The sequence below is a fragment of the Siniperca chuatsi genome, linkage group LG22 (assembly GCF_020085105.1).
Source record: "Siniperca chuatsi isolate FFG_IHB_CAS linkage group LG22, ASM2008510v1, whole genome shotgun sequence".
Classification (NCBI taxonomy): domain Eukaryota; kingdom Metazoa; phylum Chordata; class Actinopteri; order Centrarchiformes; family Sinipercidae; genus Siniperca; species Siniperca chuatsi.
This window is the reverse complement of record NC_058063.1, coordinates 18,902,964-18,925,705: the sequence shown is the minus strand read 5'-3', so window position 1 is coordinate 18,925,705 and position 22,742 is coordinate 18,902,964. Positions and strand designations below refer to the sequence as shown.

Below are 22,742 nucleotides of genomic sequence, written 5' to 3'. Positions count from 1 at the left end.
CTCTAATCACACTTAAAATACTAAAATGGCCACTAATAAGATCAAAGTCTAGGTTTAGATCACGCACACATTGTGAACCTCAAAACTGTAATCAAGTGCAGTACTTGAGTAAATGTACCACCACTGTTTGTTGGCTAAGAAAAATAATGACAGCGCAGAAATGTTGTTATGTCTGAGGTCATTTAACTTCTTGCCAATACAGAGCACTGACATATAAAATGTCCCGTTGAGCTGATATCGTGGTCACAATAACCAAGTATAACCAAATGTTGCCATGTTTTAAAAATAATACGGGCCGATATCAGATTTGTTTTTACCTCTCAAATACTGACATCAGCCTCAGACATCCACACAAAAGCACTGGAGAATAACCAATTCTACGGAGCCCCAGAAGGATCACAGATATAAATAATAATAATAATAATAATAATAATAATAATAATAATAATGTATATTGAGGCCACAAAATGCTATTGCGTGCCCACGAGATACAGATCGTTCGCACGTTTTAATTAATTTGTGCCCATGAGATAAGTGTAAATAGAGAGAACCGCTTAGAGGGCTTAACCAGCCGAGGGCCAAAGCCAGATCTCTGTCCACAGCCTTCAGGGCGCGAGGAAAGGGGCTTTAAAGTGCAATATTTAACTTTATCTGTTCTGTCTCTTATCCCCCTTACTTTAGGCCCCACAGCAAAGCAAGTACACACTTACACTGAGTGCAAATAATCTACTAAGGGACCGCTTGTGTTCACTTTCCTCCCCTGCCTGAAAAGGGACATATGATGTCATTGTGAATATAAAGTAGCCATGTGCTTCTGAGAGCTTGACTTCTTATTATTCAGAATGACGCCATCAAACCACTATCTAGCTGTAAACCATGAACACTTTAAAGCTTGGCTGCGGCCCTTTCCTCGCGCCCTGAAGGCTGTGGACAGAGATCCGGCTTTGGCCCTCGGCTGGTTAAGCGGTTCTCTCTATATACACTTATCTCGTGGGCACAAATTAATTAAAACGTGCCAACGATCTATATCTCGTGGGCACGCAATAGCATTTCGTGGCCTCAATATACATATTTTTTCTATCTGTGATCCTTCTGGGGCTCCGCAGACACACAGAAGGTCAACATAGAGGACCACTTTCCTCTGTTTCCAAACCAGCTGATCTTGTATGTTACACTGGGTAGGAAAGAAAATAATCATACACTGTTCGATTAAAGCTAACACCAAAATTATTAACAAAAAGTCATTTACTGGACGCTCATGTTCAGAGTCAAGTACATTAACAGTCCCTGGCACTTCAGTTCTCCCAGTAATGCAGAACAAATGACTATTTTTCTCATTTCTGCAGCTGGAAGTGCCCACTGTACGCTGGTTATATAACTCTTGAGCATGACTGATGGGAGATTACACACTGTTTATGAGGACACCCTGAAGGCAATGGCACTCAAACCACTGCAGCCACACACACACACACACACACACACACACACAGATGACTGCATACACCAGATGCACAGGAACCTTGAGGGCATCTCACCAGAGAGAGGAACAGAGAACAGAGTGGAGACAACTGATTAACATAAAGGTTAAAATACAAGAACTATCTGTGTGTCTGCCAGCAGTGTGAAATGATGGAAAAGTGGGTGGAGATTTATAACGGCGTAGCTGGAAATCAAATTTAAATTTGCACTAAAAATGAAAAGGGAGTTCAACCATGAGACCCCTGGAGTGACTAACTTCCGTCATCCCACATGCTGCCTCTTCTTTGTCATATATTACAGACACTGTAAAAATAAAAAGACATACAGCTCTAGTGTTTCAAACTATCTTATTGACCGATTGCTCATCAAGCCCACGGTGACATTTAGGAAATCACGGAATAGCTACGGCTGTACTTAAAAAAAAAAAAAAACGTCAGCATAGGGAACAGCGCAAGTCAGTAAAAGTATGAACCACCATCAGGTTCATTCGGGATAATATTAGGAGTCACATCTTATCTCTCACACACTGCTGTCATTAGCAATTTATAGTCTTTTTCATGGGAATCCATGACGTTCCTCTCGTGATATCATTAATTAATTGTAGTTTAGTGTATAATGACATTCATCCCATAAGTCAGCATGTTCCTGGGTTTTTTCTGTGTTTATTGTAATTGAAATGGGTATCTGCTACTGTACTGGGTGTAAGATTTGATCACATTCTCATTTTAGCCAACTACAACTACACGTTCCATGAGTCTTAGCCACTGTTGAATGTTAACAAAATGAAGTCAATCAATGAGCAGGGTCGGACTGGGAACGAGTCTGAGTGTGTGTGTTCATGGTAATGAAGGAACTGTCACCCAGTGTGACTCACACTGTAGTTTATTTTGACTCAGTCCCACATACACCATCCTGCTGCTGGAAACACTAGAGCACCAAATGTGTATTAATCCGCAGCTGAAAATAGTCCCCAACAATGCCAATGGAGACATTTACCATAGATTTTACAACAGTATGAACAATGACTGTACCATACTACTAGCATTAGCATAACTAGCATTAAATGAACAGTCAATGTCCTTATTTTAAATTCCTTCTGTAGATTATTCCAAGTGGCTGGAGCAGAAAACATGAAACGTTTCTTTCACATCTCTGTATGGACATTAGGGACAAATACAGCAAATACTCGTGATTATCTCAGACTGAATGCTGTTACAAAGATAAGTTTACAAAGATAGGGTTCGAAGTTTACCCAGAAACCGAATGCATGCACAGAAATGACCAGCCGGCTCACAACAGTTTAAAAGTTAGCAGTTTAAAATTAATTACAACTTCCCTACGTTTTGGGGGAAAAGCTAAAGTACTCCTGTCAGGCAACGCTAAAAATTCATTGAATGCATTATGGGAGATTCAAATTGCATTAATAAATAAAATTTCACTATCATACAACTTTTACTATTGCTGCCAAAACCCACATTTTATAATTTAAAGTCAGTCCTACCTTAGCAAGACTGGCTTTCATTAAGGCACGACGGACTGAAGACTTTCGCTTCCCTGACCGTGCTGTGGTAAAAACCAGAAATGAAGAGTACACTCTGTGTGTATTTTTCTATCTGACACAGTGGGAAACCTGAGACGGACTGGAGAAGAGTGTTGTGGTAGGATCTGATCCTAATTCAGAGCCTGGGGTTGAAAATGAATACACCATCTCTGAGCGAGTCTCACTCCTCATGGTTCTTCTCAGCTACTCCTCCACCCTGCCCACTTTATGCCTTCAACTCTATAATCTCTCTTATGACATATGGTGTTAATTATTAAGCATAGCATCCAAGATGTTAGGCAATATCCTCAGCAGCAGAATAAATCATTGCACACACATACATACACAAATATTTCCTCTCACAGAGCAAAGATCATTTGATTTCGTCTCCACATATGAGCCACACAGTGGTACAAACCACACATACAAATATATTTTGGCTAATACGTCACGCAGCATGCAGGAAGCGTACAAATGCAACATCCTGATGGATTTAGTGATGCAATATCAACACTTTCTTCATAAATCACAACTGGGTAAAAACAGAAAGTGATTGAAAGTGAAGGAATAAAAGAGAAGAGCATCTCAGGCTAGCTAAAACTGTAGTATCTTTTAAATTAGTAACTAAAATAAACTTTTATTGTAAAAGCTTTTTTAACCTGTTTGGTTTTAATTTTTCTATGTTCTTCTATGTTTTATTCTGTGTTGTGATTTGATTATTTTCTAGTAGCCTCATTTATTTTAACTATTTTATTGTTTACTTTAATTGTCTTACAGTCTTCTCTTAGAGTCATGCTAAATACAGTAAACTAAAAAAGTAATGTAACCACAGACTGGAGCTCAACTTACAAGCATTTCTCTGAAGCAGAGCTGCTGTGAATGCAGAAGTAAGCTCATTTTCTCACTTAAACCTCAGTGAGCGGAGCTAAAGAACAACATGCACATTAGCTAACTGGCAAACATAAATAGCAACAGAAAGAGTCAGATTTAAACATGTATACAATTCTTACCAGGGTAACTTCTGTGGTAACTGAAATGTCTTGTGGTGTGGGGAGTTATCACTTCCGCCTTTCATTTAGACGTTTACACAGGAGGGCAGGAAACATGGTGAGAGAGTTGTCATATCAGATTCCTCTTCTTTTATCTCTTGGGTATTTTTCTGAACATTAATCTAATTCAGTCAGGAGAGACACGTTTAGTGATGTAAAGGCTGGTTGTTCACTTTTTAGCACAGACAGCACCATTACCAGTTCCAGATAACATCGTGATGGTGGTGTGGCAGGTAAAGGCTGGCTAAAAGCACCTGTCTGCAGGTGCAGCTAATTGGGCTGAAGAAGGGGATGGTGATCAGTGATTGGCTCCTGTTTGAATAGGCATACTTGATTGGCTGAAGTGAACCAGGAGGGCATTGCCTTGTGGATTTTAAACTGATTGGACAATCAGTGGATGCAGGGAAATATATGAATGGGCAGTAGGCAAGTGGGAGTTACTAATAAATTAACAGAAGAGAAATTTACAATAAAGCTCAATAAATAGTAGTTCTTTGGCTCGGCCTATTGAGGCTTTAAGGGTCATTTCACATATTTTCACATAAAAACATATTTTCTTGCTTACCCCTACTGGTATCTAGTCATGAAGATAGTTTAGATTTGGATTTTTGTTTTTCCTCTTTACCTTGGAAACTTAACCTTGGACTTAAAAGTTGAGGTTCAAAGTTGATTCTGCACCTGCCAAACAGCAGTTAACAAAACAATCTCACCTTAAAGTCAATTTAGTAGCTGTTGAAATTTGAATTTGAAAGAAAAAAATCGAAAACTAAACTGGAACTTGTCTTTCCACAAACAACATCCCTGTTACTCGAAATAATTGGGATTATTATTTGGGTAGAAAATAGTTTCCAGTAAAACAGCAGTCAACAGCAGTTGAGTTTTTTGTATGTAATACATTTTTGGACGCTTTGTTTCTGATTTCCTCTTAGAACTGACAATCAGACACAAAGGAAATCCTCTAGCAGTCTAGCATATAAGAACAAATGATGCAATGGTGAGCATCTCGACAACAATAACAGTAACAGACCAAAATGATCTGCATGCCATTAATGGATGTCTTTTGGTAATTTGGCTGAACTGTCCCTCTAACTTTAACCCAAACTTCAAACTTCAGTCTGCACAGAAAGACAGATAGCTAGAAAATCAAGCATCCTTTACCTTTAAAGCATTTACTGGACATTTGATCATCTCACAAACACGACAACAGCATGAAAACCTACACCAACAACTTCACAAGCTACTGCATCAGGTGCAGAGGTCAAAGCCACAGCGTCCAGTACATAAAGTCGTTAGCTTTAATGGGATTTGGCCACTTCATGGAGCAAAGTAATGTCCCAGAATCAGATCCACAAATCAAAAAGACAAGCAAGAAATATGATTGAGCCATACAAGCCGAGACAGATGGGGTAACAGTAGAGAGAGGGAGAGAGGTTCTGCTGAGAGCGAAACAAGAGATGACAGATGGGCAGATGCAGAAATATTAGTAGAAAAGTGATGCAGCTTTCTGGTAATGTCTGACAGGAAGGAAAAACAGAGAGAGAGAGTGTGATAAAATCATGCTATCAAGATTTAGCTGGACTTGGTTTTATCAGTCATGGCCAAGTGATGCTCCAGATCCCTTCCAAAAAGTACCATGGTAAAATGATGGTAATGGATGATATTTTCTGTTTTACTTCCCACAGATACGTGATAATATCTGTACATCATGGCACTGACTGGTATTTGGCTTCAATGCACATAATGGGATTTGTTAAGCATTTGGGCATAAATTGTTTAAATGTTTAAATTAGATAACTGTTCATTTAATGTTATAGTACTTGCACATGGTATTCTATAGAAGAGTGGTACAATATCAAGTTATTGTTGCACCACAGAAATACAGTGGCATGGTAATTTGGTCACTACCAGGATGGTACAGTACCATGGTATTACTATGTTTTGGTATTACCGTGTACTTTCTTTGTAAGGGCTGGCAAAGGCTCTCAATCTTCAGTTGTAAAGAAATGACACACACACACACACACACACACACACACATGCAGGCACTCACAGATGCACAAGCAAATACTTCATGTATCTGCACTCAGTTCACTTGCGAACGTTTGCCAAATTAGTGGATTTTAAAACTCTCTCGCTAAAAAGGAAAAAAATCCACTCAAAAGCACTTTAATTCTGTCCTAACTGCTTTTGGCAGCTCAAAGTGCATTTCTGGTTTGACAGTTTATCTTTCTTATTGCTGCAGATAGAAAACAGACAGAAGTGACCTCATGTCAAGACCTTTCTGGCAGCAACATTGGAATCTGATATCAGGAATTTTTCAGTGATCACCAAAAACATCAACAGGAAAAGTTTTTTGGCCTTATTTTTCAGATCTGTTTTTCAATTTTCAATAAAGTTCAAGTCCAGGCCAAAGTTCAAGTGCAACTAAAATTTCCAGTCTTTGACATTATTATGCAGTCTTGCCATTTGACTTTTATGCAGGAGACGGGCGTTTGTGTCCCATCACACACCTGCAATTAAAGGTCACTTCTTCAATAATCATGATCTTTCTCTTTGAAGGTAATCCGAGGCTCTGCAGAATCGTCCGATATTGACGCTCTTGCCTGGCGATAGGATTGCAGGTCAAGTCCACGTCACCTCACAAGTTAAAAGCAAGTCTGTCAGGTCCCTGAATGCTGACCATTAAAATGACATAGTAGCCAAACGACAGCTAAACAGCGTAAGTCTTAAATCATGTTAAGTCTTTAGGGAGTCAAGTCTCAACTAAACCAAGCCCAAGTCCTAGTCAAGTATCAAGTTTTGTAAAAAAAAAACAGTCCAAGTCAAGCCACAAGTTTTAATAAGGAAATCGTAAGTCCAGTGCTCAATAATTAAATATATAAGGCCTAATTTGCACTGTGGTCTTCAGTTTTTATTTTTGCAGTTTTTAAAACGTCAAAACTTGAAAATAATTTTGGTTACACCAAGTCAAGTCTCAATTACAGCCTCAATTAAAGTCTCAAGACAAGTGTCAAGTCCTCATTTCTGTGACTTCAGTCTGACTCAAGTCCGAGTCTTCACCTCTTTCAGTTCCTTTAGAAGTGAAAACCAAGGGCTTCTCTTTAGAGCCAAGTCTGTACCAACAGCAGCAGGAAACAGGCTGCACTACAGGCAGACGCCATGTTTCATTTTGAGGAGTGGGCACTGATAAATTTGGGGAATTTAGAAAACTATCAAGAACTGAAACAGAAGCAAATAATTCACGTTGAGAACGCAGCTTGATAACAAAATCAACACATTTTAGATCTGCTGAACATCATAGTTGGATAATCTTGAAAATAGTCTGTGCAGGAAATTCATATCTAACCATTTAAGCAAACATCTCCTCTGTGGGAAAACAGCAGTTGTGCCAGCCTTCATTAAAAAGTGGATCTTCTGAATCTGCACACTGACTCACTGTTTTCATTTATGAGGACAAACATTTTGGCAACCCTCAGTGTTACTGTTCTAGTCCATTTTCAATAGAAAAGAAAACACATCCAAATGTATCATGACACCCGTATGATACAGCACTTAAAATCAGAGCTCAAGTCTCAGCCTGAATGTAACTGAACATGTTGAATGTGTAGCTAGTAAAAGCTCATGACTTTCATTCAGTATGAGACATTTGTTAGACGTCAAAATATCTCAAATAGAATCAAGCATTTCAATAAGAAGTGAATCTTACTCCACCCTTAAAACACATCATAAACACGGCATAACACATCACGTGCTAAATGTTGCAACGCAGATCAACTGCTCGAGCTGTCGACTTTGAACTTGATGCTCTGTTGTCCTACATAAACACACACTTACTGTACACACATGCACACACACACACACACACACACACACACACACACACACTATAAAGTTTAGAAGGAAGCAACCATGCCTTAATTTAGCTCATAAAAAGGTGTTGTATCTCTCTGTATCCCCCCCCCCCTGCAAAGCTCAGATGCATGCTCTGTCAGCTTTCACCACTTGTGCATGAGGTGATAACAACAATGACCCTTTTAAATTTGAGTGAACTGCTCTCATTACTGAACTTGGACACAAAGCACAATGTCAATCAGAAACAAGTCGTAAACACAACATTGACATATTATCACCTTTTAAATTGACATGGCAGTTGCAGTAACAGTTGCCTACTTACACATCCAGCAGACACATAGCAACATTTGCATTCATTTGTAGTCATGTGCTTGCCCACGTGATGAATGTAAGTCCAATATTTAGTCTCCTTTTAGCTCTGTTTTTGGTCTCCACCAACACCTGAGGGAAATATCTGGCTCTTTAGCTGCTAAATGCTCCTTTATGTTCACCAGCTAGTCGCCAACTTTGCCTATCTGCCATTTGGTGCTGAGCAAGTGGGTTTATCAGAGCTTTTTAGCTAAAAGCAACTGCCTGCTACTACGTGGCTGATGAGAGCGGTGAAAGTGAACCAAAACATTAAAGTTGCAGGCCACAAAACCATAACAATGAGCTGAAAGATGCTAAAACTAATAATTCTCTGTGGGTTCCTCACTATAAGTGACACCTTTTACATTACACATAGTCATTTGATCCATTGTTGTTATTATAAAGAAGTATTGATTAATGCAGCTTTAAAGTGATTTTGAATCTGATTCTGTAATGCTGGTATTGAGTTTCCTTTAAATAAAAAACATGCTGCTGTGCCATTAACGATGTTAATCTGCACTAAGTCAACGTGACTTGTAACAGGCTGGTGCAGGGCTACATGGTTTGTGACGTTTAACAGGCTACATGGTGAATGCAATGTTAAATATCAGCAATTATTTATCTTACTAAAAATGATTTGTACTGTATTGTGCCACTGCAAGGCAATAATACCATATTAGCTAAAGATAATGAAGAAAGACAGAATGGAAAAGTTGATAGGAAGCAGTATAAAAACAATAAAATGGATTTTTACATTATCAGGCAGTACTACAGTTATAATTAGTATAGATTAAGACCATTAGTTTGGAGTCTGGAAACACATAATCAAGATAAATTGTCAGCACAAGAGAGGTCTTCCATCATGCATGTGGATCAAAGCAGTTTCCTTTCCAACACCACAGTTAGCTTAATATAAAGATGTTTCCCATTAAAATTAACTAAAGAGTTAATTACACATTCAGATTATGTTCCTTCAGTGTAGTTTCAGAGGCATAAACATACGGATGAGAAAATGGGGAAGAATTACAAGCTTCAGGGAATTTACTTCAAGTTTCCATGCAACCACAAAACACTGGCCACTTTTTTCTTTCTTCGTATTTGTAAGCAGAAGTAATCCTAATTTTCCTCTTGTGTGAAATCAGAATCTATTACTAATTTATGGAACCAAAGGGAACACAGCTATGTTTTTTCCAAAACTTATTTCCATGAGTTTGGTGGACAGATCAGAATCAGCAACAACTGATTGGATTTTTTATGATGATGTCTTTGGGTGTAACGGCAAAGTTGGAGAATTATTCATAGGAATAATTATTCACTGTCATTAAATTCAGTCCAGCTTAGTTTAATGACTTGCAACAGAAACATGGATGATAAAAGATCTACAGACACATGACTGATAAAAATGCTGAATCAGAGATCTTTAAATTATTAGGATCATGCTGCTCTTTTTTCTTTAATTTGATGTCTCGTCCCTTTAAATGTGAAGGTGAAATCAACAAAATCAAGCAGTTTGAGCAGAAACAGCTGATATACTTCTACAACTTTTTTCATTTCACAGCATTATTTCACAGCCTGTCAGCAAATTCCAGATAAAATGAGAGTAACGGAGATGGAGGGGTTGCACGGCAACAAGAAACACAAATACACACACACACACACACACACAGAGGCCCATTTGTTACCCACCACATAGTAGAAATGCATGTCAGGTCGCACAGGTCGATCTTCTACGTGCACAGCTGGAGGTGGAGGAGACAATGTGGATGTGAACGCCGTCGGTCCATCCAGCAGGAGCATCAGTCTGGAGCGTGTGTGTGTGAGTGTGTGAGTGTGTGGCCCTTCCCCGTCCTCACAGGTACTCCAAATATTCAGGATGTTTAAAGAAGCCTCAGTGAAATCTTCAGTTCTCTTCTTCTGTGACTGTTTCTCCTCCTTCTGCTGCTTCTTCTCTTTTCTAATGTTGCTGCTTTCTCTCTTCTCTGCTCCTTGTTCTCTCCTGCACTTGACGTTACTCCTCCCCCCCTTCCCCCTCCCCGCATGATTTCAGTCCCTCATCCCTCCCTTTTTCTGTTTTAGTTCCACTTCCTCTCTTTTTCCCCTTCCAGTGCATTTAATCTCCTGTTTTCTGAGGGGTTTTTTTTTCTCTACCTCTCCTTGGCTTTATAAAAAAGGTTTCCTTTCGCTCTGTTATTCTTCTAGTATCTTTAATTTCTTTTTCCTCTCCTCTTTATTTTCTAAATATTTTAATTTGAAAAGCACCTTAAGCAGCAGGAGACGTTACTTTCTCATCTCACTCGTTCTTTCTGTCTCTCTGTGTTGATTGCAGATTGCTGTCAGTACTTCCTGTGTTAGCCCCGGCCACCACTGTGTGTGTGTGTGTGTGTGTGTGTGTGTGTGTGTGTGTCATAGATAACATGGCGTGCTCTCCGCTGTCAGAAACAGGAAGAGTGGAGCTTGGTAGTTTGGCCCTGATGAGAGAACCTTCCCGTGTGTGTGTGTGTGTGGAAACAGTGTCTGTACACATGAGCCAGTGTAGAGAGAGACTCAGGCCTTTTATTATGAAGCTGTTAAAATAATAACTCTGCTGAACCAGCTTACACACACACACACACACACACTGACCACCTTTAAAGTGCTCACAGTTCATGACCTTTTCTAATATCTATATGTACATGGACTTAAATCTGTTTACACCACATTATCTCTATTAGATCTCATACATAGGCATTAAAATACAATATTATGTGATGGGTCAGCTTATATTTGTTTCCATTTTTTTTCTGCTCTCTCTGTTCAAGTTTTAAGAAATTGTATTTGATGCAGATCATCTAGAAAATTGTTGTCTGGCTTGAAGAGAGAACTCAAAATGTAGTTAAATGGGAAGCTGCTGTAAGCTCAATGTGCTTCACATGCAACAAATGTGAACAAAATAAAATAAGACATGAATACATATTAAAATACATATTAAAAGAAAAAATAATTCATCTATAAATCAATTCCCTGCCCACCCACCAACATAAACACACCCACATATCCCCAAAAAGAGTGAGAGAGCGAGACGGACGGACGGACAGACAGAAGCACTAGCTAGTCATAGGCCTGAGAGAACAGGAAGGACTGAAAATCTTGTTTCTGCTGACCTCCGGTGGTTTAACCTCTCACCTTGCTGCAGTGGTGTAGAAGTGAAGTCCAGCGTGTGTCAGTGCTCTGTGACGTCACTGTTCGGTGTTACTACCAGTGCAACTGACCAGACCGAGCATCACTGATGGTGCAACAGACAGGAGACTTTCAACAAGAGAGGGCAGTAAAACACTGCTTTTCAGCCTGGAATCAAGTTATTGTTTAATATTTATTATTGTTTCTGCAGATAAAAAGAAATGTTTTTGTTGCAAAATCAAATCATATTAAAGTCAGTTTTGTTTAAAATCAATAAAACCTCAACTAAATGAGAAAGAAAAGCTCCTCACACCTTTAAGATGACCATTGTTGACTCACTACTTCCCTAAAGCACAGTGTTACAAACAGCAAGCGGCAAAGCTCTCGTCCCTTTAAATACCCAGCGAGTACAGTCACACCTCTGCCACACAAATCTGGAGAACAATAACACAATAAAGCTTAAAGCTGTATCACGGGCCCTGGAGGTCCTGTTTGTTGCTGGTCCTCAGGTCTGATGTTATATTTGGGATGTTTTAGTATTCAGATCCTTTAGTAAAAGTTGCAATACCACACTGTGAAAATACTCCAGTACACGTATTCCTGCATGATGACGTGATGACGTGATAGTGAGCTGCTGTAACAAAAGAGTTTCCCCTCGGGGATCAATAAAGTATTTCTGATTCTGATACTTAAGTATGTAAGCATCAAAAAAAGTATCAAAAAGTACTCAGTGTGCAGTAAAATGCTCCCTGTCAGTGTTTTCCTGTTATAGCTGATGTTTCTGGATTCATATTCCTGCTGCATTAATGTGTATGTTGCATTTTACTGCAGTAGATGTTTAAGGTTGAGCTAATTTTAACTGCTTTATATAATGTTGGGTAGTTTAATCTACAGCAATGCATCATGGTCTATAAGATCAGTTTGTAGCGTTGCTGTCCTGTGAGAACCAAATATCTCTAAAAAGTCAACTTCTCATGTGCTCAGGAAAACAGCCCTGTTTTCAGCTTTGTGACGATGCATTTTCCAGCTGATCCAAGAGGTTTTAAACAGTTAATTTTTTTGTTTTATTTTCTCAACCCATAAAGGAACTTCATCCTTCAGTTTATCAGAAAAATTCAAATTCAGAATCACCAGATTTGGAGATACGTAGTTTTCACTGGACAGGAAGGTTATGAACAATTGTAATCTGAAAATTAGCTAAAGCTGTCAGACAAATGTAGTGCAGTAAAAAGTACAGTATTTCCCTCTGAGATGTAGTGAAGTAGAAGTTTCATAAAATGTAAATATTCAAGGAAAGTACTTCGAACTTGTACTTAACTACAGAACTTGAGTAAATGTACTTAGTTACAATCCGACACTGATGATACAAAGGTGGTTTCACTTCAAATTCTGCATTAAATCTATAACATGTGAGTCTAGTATTGTAACTTTGTATGGTAACTAATATTTACGGATACTTACGTCTTACTTCATGCACCTGCAAACTGTCAGGTGGGACTTGAAACTGAGCGCTGCGGCACTCGATGACCCCTCTCCTGGACCGACTGTGGTTTGATTTGTGGATTGTGCCTCATGTGTATGTTGCTTTGGACAAAAGTATCTGCTAAATTCATGAACGTGAATGTAATATGGATTCACTTTGTCAATAAAGAAATGAAACAGGAATTTTGTCGAAAATAATTTTACAATATTGGTTTTTCCAGGTCCCGGGTCATGCAGTATACTGTGACAGGCGAGCTTGTTTAAAGATCAAAACAATTTCATCAAATCATTTCAATAGTGGAACATCTTTAATACTGATGAAGACATTCAGCACCATGTTTCGAGGCTGCTTCAGGCTCGAACATCCTTCACCAGTTTTTCATTACTACAAGGATTTTAATATGTGAAATCAAGCAGATCAGAGCTGGTTTCACCTGATCAGTTTGTTATATTTATGATTTTTATGATTTTATGTGTCATTTGCTTCATTTTCAACATTCCACAAAAGTTTGCACTAACAATAAATACACACTAGATGGCTCTAGAGCCCAACAAAAAAATAGTGATACAACAGAGGGTGAGAGACTGTGTGTGTGTGTGTGTGTGTGTGTGTGTGTGTGTGTGTGTGTGTGTGTGTATCTGAATAGGAAGGATGCAATTAACTGAGAGGATGTCATTACGGAGCTGGAACATGAAACACTTTGTAGAAGCAGACTTGATAGTCCACCTGAATCCACACACACACACACACACACACACGCACACACACACACGCACACACAAACATTTGGACTTGTAGACACACTGCTATACTCGTGAGGACTCTTGTGGGCCATAATGCGTCCCCAGCCCCTAACCTAAATATAATTCTTACCTTCACTCAAAAACCAAGTCTTAACCCTCAAACTGCCCTTTGAAGAAGTGAGGATCAGAAAAAAAAATCCTCAAAAATGTCCTCACAAAGCGTAATCCTCTAATTGGTCCTTACAATAATAGCAGTTCACACACACACACACACACACACCCAAAGAGAGACAGCCCTGAGAAGACGGGGACAGGTAATTACATGAGTTTGTTTTTGCAGTCTCTGACTCGCTGCGTCTTGGAGGTGAGCGCGGCTGATTATGGAAACAACCGCCTTCCCCAGAGCTACGACAGCGTGCACGTTCTTAATGGAAACACAGATACAACTTAAGACTCTCCCCAGGCTGCGAACCTGCATGCAAACTGATGCGTCTAAATAAAAACCGTAAGCAGCACTGATCTGGATTTAGGGATCAAAGGAAAATTCCACCCACATATCCTCCAAAACGGTTTTATATTATCAATCTTTGATTTTCAGCATATCAAGGAGTTATTTTGGGATGATAAAGTCATAATTTATCGCTTTTTGGTTTTCATTTTCATCAATACCCAATAAATAACAATGAATCTGCTGCAGTTTGTAAGTGGTAGTAAATAGCTCCTTCTCTTCTAGGGTGTAAGTTTATGCATTTATCACCGTGGTTTCACTTAATTTAAAATAAACAATATAAAGCTAACTTCTTCTAAAGTCTCATGTTTTATTAACCCTGGTGTTTTTCAAACATTCCTACATACCTCAGCGACCCAGAACTTATATAATGCAGATTAAGTCACATATCATATTGCTTGTAAACTTTTTTGTAAACATGTTATCAATAATAAGAAACATAAAATGTATATTTTTTGCCATTTATAACATTTTTACAATAATTTATAGATGTCAGAAAAAAATATTAAATTCATTAATATTTATCAGCGTGTGGTAATTGGATAAATAGCAAATTTGTCTGGTAGCCCCATCTTCACCACTAAGGCACAATATAAACATAAATTATGAGGGGCTTCATGTGTCGCCTGTATTTTTAGCTAATCTTGAAGCCCCATCATGTAGAGGTGGCATTTGGCCCTGGGGCCCCATGGCAGGATAACATGGCCCTTACTGAGGGAAACAGGAGAACCTACAATCAGAGGGAAGGGGAGTCTTTTCTCCTATTGCAGCCCCAGTCTGAGATTCAAACTGATAACATGGATGTATTTTTATATAAAAATGCAGCATAGATCAGCTTAGGAGAAACCAGCAGGATTCCAAATTTCCCCAATAGGATGTTCAAGGTTTTATATTTAATAAGAAGCAAATATGAAATCTGGTCTGTTATATTGGAATCACAGCTGTTTCCTGTAAAGTGGAACACAGCTAGAAATTGTTCTTTCATAAGCAAGTATCAAACAAAATGGCCTTATAAGTAAATAATGATTAAACTTTGGATCAAGAGGTTTTAGTTGGCGTCTCGTGCTTCACTGTGCAGACAGAAACACCCAGTTAACAGAAGTGTTGTTGCCTCTCCAGGGAAACTCATTAATACCGATTCAGAAAGTGACCTTGAAGACTAGTAGGGCACACAGCACAAAAAAACAAGGGAAAGCAAACAAACAAAACATTCAGGGTTTTTTTAAGCAAGAAAAATAATTTATTTATAATGATATAATAATTTCATCACATTGGCATTGCATAGCTGCAGAGGGAAGCGTTTGTGTGTGACGCCACCTCACAGCTACAGATCACACCATTGGATGGGGCAGGGAAATAGAGGTTATTCAATACATACACAGAATATTACTTTAAATATGTCTTTTTCAATGGGGAATAACAAAAATAGAATAATTCCAATAGCTATTTCTGTCTCTCTTTCTCTTTGTCTTTCTAATGATCATCTCTGTGTCTTTATAAGCTGCCTGTACAGCCCCTGAACTGGGTTTGGGGGGTTTGTTTTACTTTGCTTGGAGTGGCAGGAGGGCGGGGTTTACCAGCAAAGGGCATCCGTTTTTGTGATGGGCAGCATGCCTACTCCAAAGTACCCCTGAAAGGTCCAAACACTGTAACCCCCACCCCTCTGGCACTCCTAAAACAAATGCAAGATACTCTTTGGCCCAAGTCATTACCCCTCTTTCTCTGTTGCTCTTTTCCGCCCTCTTTCACTCTCTCATAAAGCTGGACCACACTTAAAACCTTATTAATGGAATGGACTCAAACCTGGCATCACAGACCACACACTTGGAATTTTCTGAAAATTACAAAACGGCTGGCTCCAACGAGGCCATCAAAGTTTTAGTTTGATAAGTGATTTTCTGAGGTTTGTTGTAACTCACCACAAGTCAGTGAAACTCAATCAGAGTTGGGTTTGCTGCAAAGCAAAGCAAAATCTGAAAAACTCAACAGCAATGTAACAACATGGTTACTCGTGATAACCCATGGAGCTTCTTGTGAGCATGTTTCATCCTCTTGCATTGAAATAGACATGTGGCAGGTGTACTTTGGCAGAAAGTAGTTCTCAACTAAATTGTTAACAGTGATGTACGTGGATTACAGTGAGTAGGTCATTGAAATTGGAGAGTTATATTGCTGTTGAATTTTTCAAATGTAATGTTTTGGGGCTTTGAGTTGAGTACCACTGTATTGTGGTGAGCTACAGCCAAGTTTTGCACAAGATCTCATATTCATAGCATGAGCTGTTGCTTTACACATTCAGTTGTAATTGAAAAATTCAGAATTGTACATTTCGTAAGCACAAATTGACTCAACACAACTCATGCAGGTAATTGTGCCAGTGTGTTTAGTAATGTCCCACAGTAAAGACATACATTTGGTAAAAACAACATCAACTTTTTAAAAGTGCAGTTTTCTGTTAAGTTCTCAGGTTTTCGGGTCAGATATCTGCTCTGATCGTTTTGCTAAATGTAGACCATTGCATTTACTTTAAAGCTTTTGTGCCCATTGTGGTAGATTTCTCTACAAAGTGGTAAAATAATAGTTTAGACTAATGCAGTAGCTGTTTTTGTCTGTTTTGTTCGTAAATCTTTTGCAAATACTGTGGTGACTTGTGGTCAACTTTGTTTTGGAGTCTAAAGTCTGAAGGGATGTTTGATTTGTTTATGCTGGTCTGGTATTTGGTCTCATATTAGCAGCTCTATTCATTACACTTAACAAGTTACTGTAAACACGTTATTCACACAAACTTAGCCCTGTTTAGCTTTTTCAGATAAACTGTGATTTTCCTTTTGGCTTTACAGAAAATTATCCTTGCCTGAACTCCAAGTCTCCAATTTACAGCTTTTATTTGTCTCTTAGCAACATGTTGCTATTTGGCTATTCTGTATCTGCAGAGACCGACTATAAAATGAAACCAAATTAATTAACGGGCGATTGTAGTGCTCTGTACTTTCTTGCTTTCCTATACCTTTTATCACTTTGTAGGGAAAAAAAACGAGAGAGTGAGAGAGAGAGGGAAAAGCTTTTAACATGATTACTCCTCTGAGTCACACGACAACTGAGAAAAAGGGAGAGAGGAGGTGAAGGAAAACATGATGGAATATGTGGTGGTAATCCCCACATTCAGCAGAATCAAACCTTTGCTCCACACCCTCATTTTCCCTCCTTCCTCTCATCCCTGTTTGTCCTCCTAAAGAAGGGATAATGGATTAAATATTCAATATATTTCTTGTGTCAGCTCTCTTTTCACACTTTATAGAAATGTCATTTTCAATATAATACATTGTCAACATATTTTAGAGATTGGTAATTTAGTTCAACTGACATTTCTTGGAGGCAGAGATTTTCTTTAGGTTAAAATATTCTCATTGGTTGGTTAAATCCCCAATGGGAGGAGCTACTGTAAAGTACCAGATTTTCTCATGCTGCATATGGGAAGAGCTGAAGGATCAACCAAATACACTGAGGACCAATTGTACCCATTGTCAGTAAATTTGTTGTTAGTCGAAGTAAAAAGTAGCAAAAATATGGCATCAAGTTGGCAGTAATGTCCCAGCAGGTTATTTGGCTCCACCCATTGATGATTAACCCAACCAATGAGATTATTTCTGCCTCTGGTGTAACTCTGCCTCTGAGAAATATTTATAAAAACTGCAAAAACATTACATGTTCTTCTCAATATTAAATTATTGTATCCCTACAAAAGGGATAGCACCCTTTTTACCAGTATACCCATATGTTTCTTTGTTTGTACCTCTACTTACTTCCCTATTAAAGGCTGTTGAACCAAACATGCCATATTGAAGATATCTGCCATCTGTCTACTCAGGAACAAGTAAAACAACACTGTGGTTTGTTGATCCTGAACACACGCTGAAAGTGACACATTCTTCCTGATGGCCTAGCTTTTTATTTTTAGCGTCTAAACACCACATATTACTTTTTAACAAGGAACTGTTCCTGTTATTATTGTGCCAAAACAACACATCCTCTCTCTCCTAACACTGTACTCGTATCTCTCTTCTCTGTTCCCACTCTGTTCCAAAATTTCGAACAAAATCGGTGGGTTTAGTTCAAATAATTTTTAGCAGTTTTTTTTTTTATCTAGCAGCCCTCCCTTCCAACTTCGCTCACTGATCTCAGATATGTGATTGTTCTGAAGGATATTGCTCTAAAGGGGAAAACTATCATTACACTGCCATACTCTGCATACCTGTATATGAATGCAGATTTGGGCAAATATTTGCTTATTGAATACTTAAGATATTGGAGTCACTTGAGGCAGGCATCATTGGTAACACCAGATTTCCAAACTTTTCTTTACAGGTCAGATTCAGGTTAAACATAAATACTCCCTTTTACACCTGTACTGTTATTTTGGCCAGATTTTGCAAAGGTTGTGTCTGTGTATGTACTACCAAGGAAGCTGAAATTAAAAAACTAATAATAATTAAACAAAACAAAAACAGTAGGCGTTGCAGCAACTTGCCCATAATTCAGTATACAAGGCAAACAAACACAGAGTTTTATAGGTTTATCTTTTTTCATTCACTAAATATTTAAAACAAGCGTCACTTGATGTCATCATAAATGGTGATAATTTATGTATTTTTAAAATCTTCATCTTTTTTTTCAGGATGATGGAATACCTGAAGGACTGTTATAGGGAAGAGAGATGTGTGTGAAAGAGTTTTTTTTTTACTCTCCTGTTGTGATGTGTGGTTCCTCCGTTTCCATCCACTAGGGGGAGCTCTGGCTCAATAGCACCGAGGGATAGTTTGCCGAATGGGAGTCAAGAGATGAAAGGTTCCCTCCTTCCTCCACACGGTCCATCCACACGGGGGATAAGTCAGGTGTTAGAGCTGAACCACTGCTAATCCAAATTTCTCAGACCGTCCACAGAGTGATCCAGAACTGAGGGTCGGTCAGGGGTCAAAGACCACAGGGTGTTTCGTTCACAGTCCAAAAGGCAAGGTCCTTTATGCAAAACACATTCAAACCCTGCCTGTTTCTGTGTTTGTGCACAGATCCTATCCATTCATTCATCCATGTTAATTTAATGTTACATGGATACTCAAAAGGAAGGTAAAGAAAAAGTATAAAAACTCAGAGAGCAAGAAAGAGAGAAGGCAGAAGATAAGCGTTGATAGAAAGATGTTTTTTGCACTCTCAAACTAAGCACAGGATCTATTTTCAGTCATTCATTGACATTCATCCGGTGTCGTGTCGTCTGCCAAGCTCAGATGCATAGATTGAATGCAGAGAGGTGGAGAGGAGGAAGAGAGAGAAAAGAGATGGGAGAAACAGGGGAAGGTTAATGGAAAATGGGGTAGGGTCAGGGAGGGAGGAGAGGATGGAGAGAAGGTTAAAAGAGGAAGGTAGGAGGGCAGTGGCAGGAAGAGAGGGATAGAGAGGCGATGCTACGTGTAAAAACAGAGAGGTTGCAGTATATAGGGGAAGATAGAGAGAGTGTGCTACTGTATGTGCCAGAAGAGAGAGATGCTGCAATATGCAGAGACAGATGGAGTGTGTGCTCTAGCAGTGATGAAAGGAGGAGGACAGGAACATGTGGAAAGGAGGAGGAAGGTGGTGCAGACCGTCACCTCACCTCTGAGACGAAAGAGACAGAGTGTGAAAATGTGCATGGAGGAGGGCAAAACAAACAAACTATTCGACCCCCAATTCTCTGGCTAGAGCTGTAGTGGCCTTGGGTTCTAATGTCACAAGATTCCCTCATTCCAGAATTCCAAAGTCTACCAGTCATTCCAGAATCCTTTAAGTTCTAAAATCATTTTCCGTCTGTTATCCATTGGTTCCCGATATCCTCTTGATTCCGGAATCCTATTGGTTCTGGCATCCTATTGGTTCTGGAATCATATTGGTTCCGGAATCCCTTTGGGTTCCAGAATCCTTGTGGTTCGGCAATGTGTGGGTGTAGGGTGGCTACTTCAGTCATTCTAATCCTGTCCCAAGAATGGAGGGGGTGGGAGTGCGGGGTGACGATGCACACGCAAACACAAACATTCACACACACAAATATGTGCCAGTCCTAATATGCACACGAAGTGAGGACACGCGCACAAAAATGCCAAACACATAAACAGGCACACGTACGGGCACTCGCTCTCTCTTTCTTCTCTTTCTCCCACTTTGTTCTTGGCACTTCCCTTTAAACACACACATGAACACACACACACACACACACACACACCGTTAGGTCCCCTCTGGTCTGTTTGTAGTTTTTAACAGTCCTTTGGTCCCGTCACCAGAGACCAAAATGAATAAAAACCCTGTTTAATAACCAGGCCTGCTTCATGCTCTCCGTACAGAAACTCCACAGGCAAGATTTCATCTGCACACACACTCGTATCAACACACACACACACACACACACACACTCATATTTGTGTAGATATATCTGTTCTGCTTGTCTTCCATGATGCTTACTTCTTAGTCTGTGTGTGTGTGTATTTGAGTGTGTTTTCCCTCCATCGTGTGGGCAGTTTGTAGTCCAAGCGGCTTGCTGCTCTGTACACTATTTTTAGTCTTCGTGTCCACAAATGATATTCATTGATAGATGCAATACATTTATCTTTGTACATGATACGTACAGTACAGTCCAGTTAAGCATGTACAGTTTATGGCCATCTAATAAGTGTAGGAAAAAATATAAGAAAAAAAGAAAATTTAAACAAAGACTGAAAAAATGATTGATGAGTGTCTCAAGAAAAAAATATAGCGACACAAAGGCTGCGCCATGTAAACGCCAAGGAAAAAGAAAAGTGCTTGCGTTCCAAAATGTCATCTGTTTGTTGGGTGCTTCTGTGGAATGTTTTGTGAAGGTCCGCGTTCATGTTCATAGCATGAGCAACAAAATCTGTGACACGCTCATGCCTCATCTTTGGTGGCAAAAAGCCCCCATGTGGTTTCTCTTTGTAAATCCTGTGATTTGTCCGCTCAAATCAGAATGTTCTGTTTTCTGAAAATGACAGTGCTGATGCCTGCTATGGTATTGCATTTACCATAGAGCGAAGACAGAGTTATGATGTCCAAGGTTTTGGGCATATTTGCTTTCTCAGGTGCCTCATCATACCATTAGTAATTTACCCTTCAATTCATGTAGGTCTACAGATGTCGGTGCTGTAGTGCTACTGGTTGGAGGGTTTTGGTTGAATTGTAGACTAATCATTTGGAAGTCTCACATTTTCTGTATTTTATTCCATTTATTTCTTGGATTCATTTGATTACTGATCCTCCGTGGTATCCTAGTGGATCAGTATAAGTGGTTACATAGTCATATACATTGACCATTGTGGTCATCAGGGACTCTTGTTGTCTTCATCCAGAAGGAGCCAGGAGTAAAGATATCCACTGTATATCCTTATATTTCCAGGGTCTACTCCACCCATCCATCTATCCATCCAGCCTCCACACTGAGCAGGAAAACACGGTGCAGTGTTGAAGAATAACCTTAAAACCTCCACCTTTCACTGAAAATATAGTAAGAACAAACTTTGCTCTCCGCAGATTTCTCGCTTTCCTAGAGGGACCGGTTTGACAGGGAAGAATAGTGCTTCAACCATGGGAGGGACCATTTTGTCCAAAAATGTGCTCCAATTTGATTGGACAGTGCAAATGGTCAGTCAATAGTTGGAGCGATCCTGTTGGACATTTGTCATTTGTCAGAAGGCCCCATCTGCAGTGGGTAGCACATTGTAGAATTGGTTGGTAGCTTTGTCAACAGCAAACAGACCAGGTTAACATCCATTAACAATACTCCCGTTCATTGATCGCTGTGTTTGTCATTTCCGAATGCCGCGTCTCCTCCCTCGCCAGTCGTCAACGTAGTGGTTGAAAACTCTGTGACCCGTCGCGCCAGAGGGTTTGTGCTTTTGAGAAGCTCCATAGCGGAGACTCTGGCTCCTCCGCTGGAAGACTTGCTGCCTTTCTTCTGAAGCAGGGCCATGAAGTTCTCATTGCGGGAGCTCGACCTCTGACTGCTGCCTAAAGTCAGATTTCGAAGGTCGCTACCGCTGGTGCTGTGCTTCACCGGGGACACCAAGCTCTGGCGGCTGCCAAAGGAGTCCGTCGGCTCCTTTCGACCTAGAACCTTTCGTTTGGATCTAGGCGAAGAGAAGAGAAGATTATTAGCAAAGGTGAAGAATGGGAAGATAAAGAAGCACATTTAAATTCCCCACAATTTGCGGCTGTTTCAATTCATAATTTGAAATTTACTCCTCATACTACATGGGTCAAACTTAGATCGACACCTCTCCTTTTAGAGAATAAAAAAAACTAAAATGTGTAACTAGAGAAGGGACTCCATCCTGAAAGATGAAAACATTGACTCCTGTTTTCACCTCCTCACCTTTTCTTCTATGCCTTTCAAGCTATTTTCAGCATCATGCAAGGTAAAATCATGAACACTTGTTGCTTAGAGACTAGCTTTCTTGTGATTCAGTGTGTGTGTGTGTGTGTGTGTGTGTGTGTGTGTGAGAGCCACTATACATGTAGCTGTTGCTAGGGAACCTTATGTTCCGTCCAC

At 39.5% G+C, this 22,742-nt stretch overlaps 2 protein-coding genes across 4 annotated transcripts in view; both read right to left on the bottom strand.

The window, feature by feature from the left end:
- Nucleotides 1–10,259, bottom strand: part of arhgap36 (Rho GTPase activating protein 36) — an 82,088-nt gene extending 71,829 nt beyond the window's left edge. The window contains exon 1 of one of the 3 annotated variants that reach the window (XM_044183456.1): nt 9,955–10,259. In XM_044183456.1, the coding sequence (XP_044039391.1) occupies nt 9,955–10,065 (111 nt within the window). In that variant the 5' untranslated portion in view covers nt 10,066–10,259. Of the gene's footprint in view, nt 1–2,980; nt 3,003–4,029; nt 4,326–9,954 lie in introns of those variants that run through there. The other 2 variants (XM_044183458.1, XM_044183457.1) reach the window with 2 other exon arrangements.
- A 5,116-nt stretch (nt 10,260–15,375) lies between these two features.
- nhsl2 (NHS-like 2) overlaps nt 15,376–22,742 on the bottom strand; it is a 156,009-nt gene continuing 148,642 nt past the window's right edge. The window contains 1 exon segment of the mRNA XM_044183455.1: nt 15,376–22,320. Coding sequence (XP_044039390.1) covers nt 21,981–22,320 — 340 coding nt within the window. The 3' untranslated portion in view covers nt 15,376–21,980.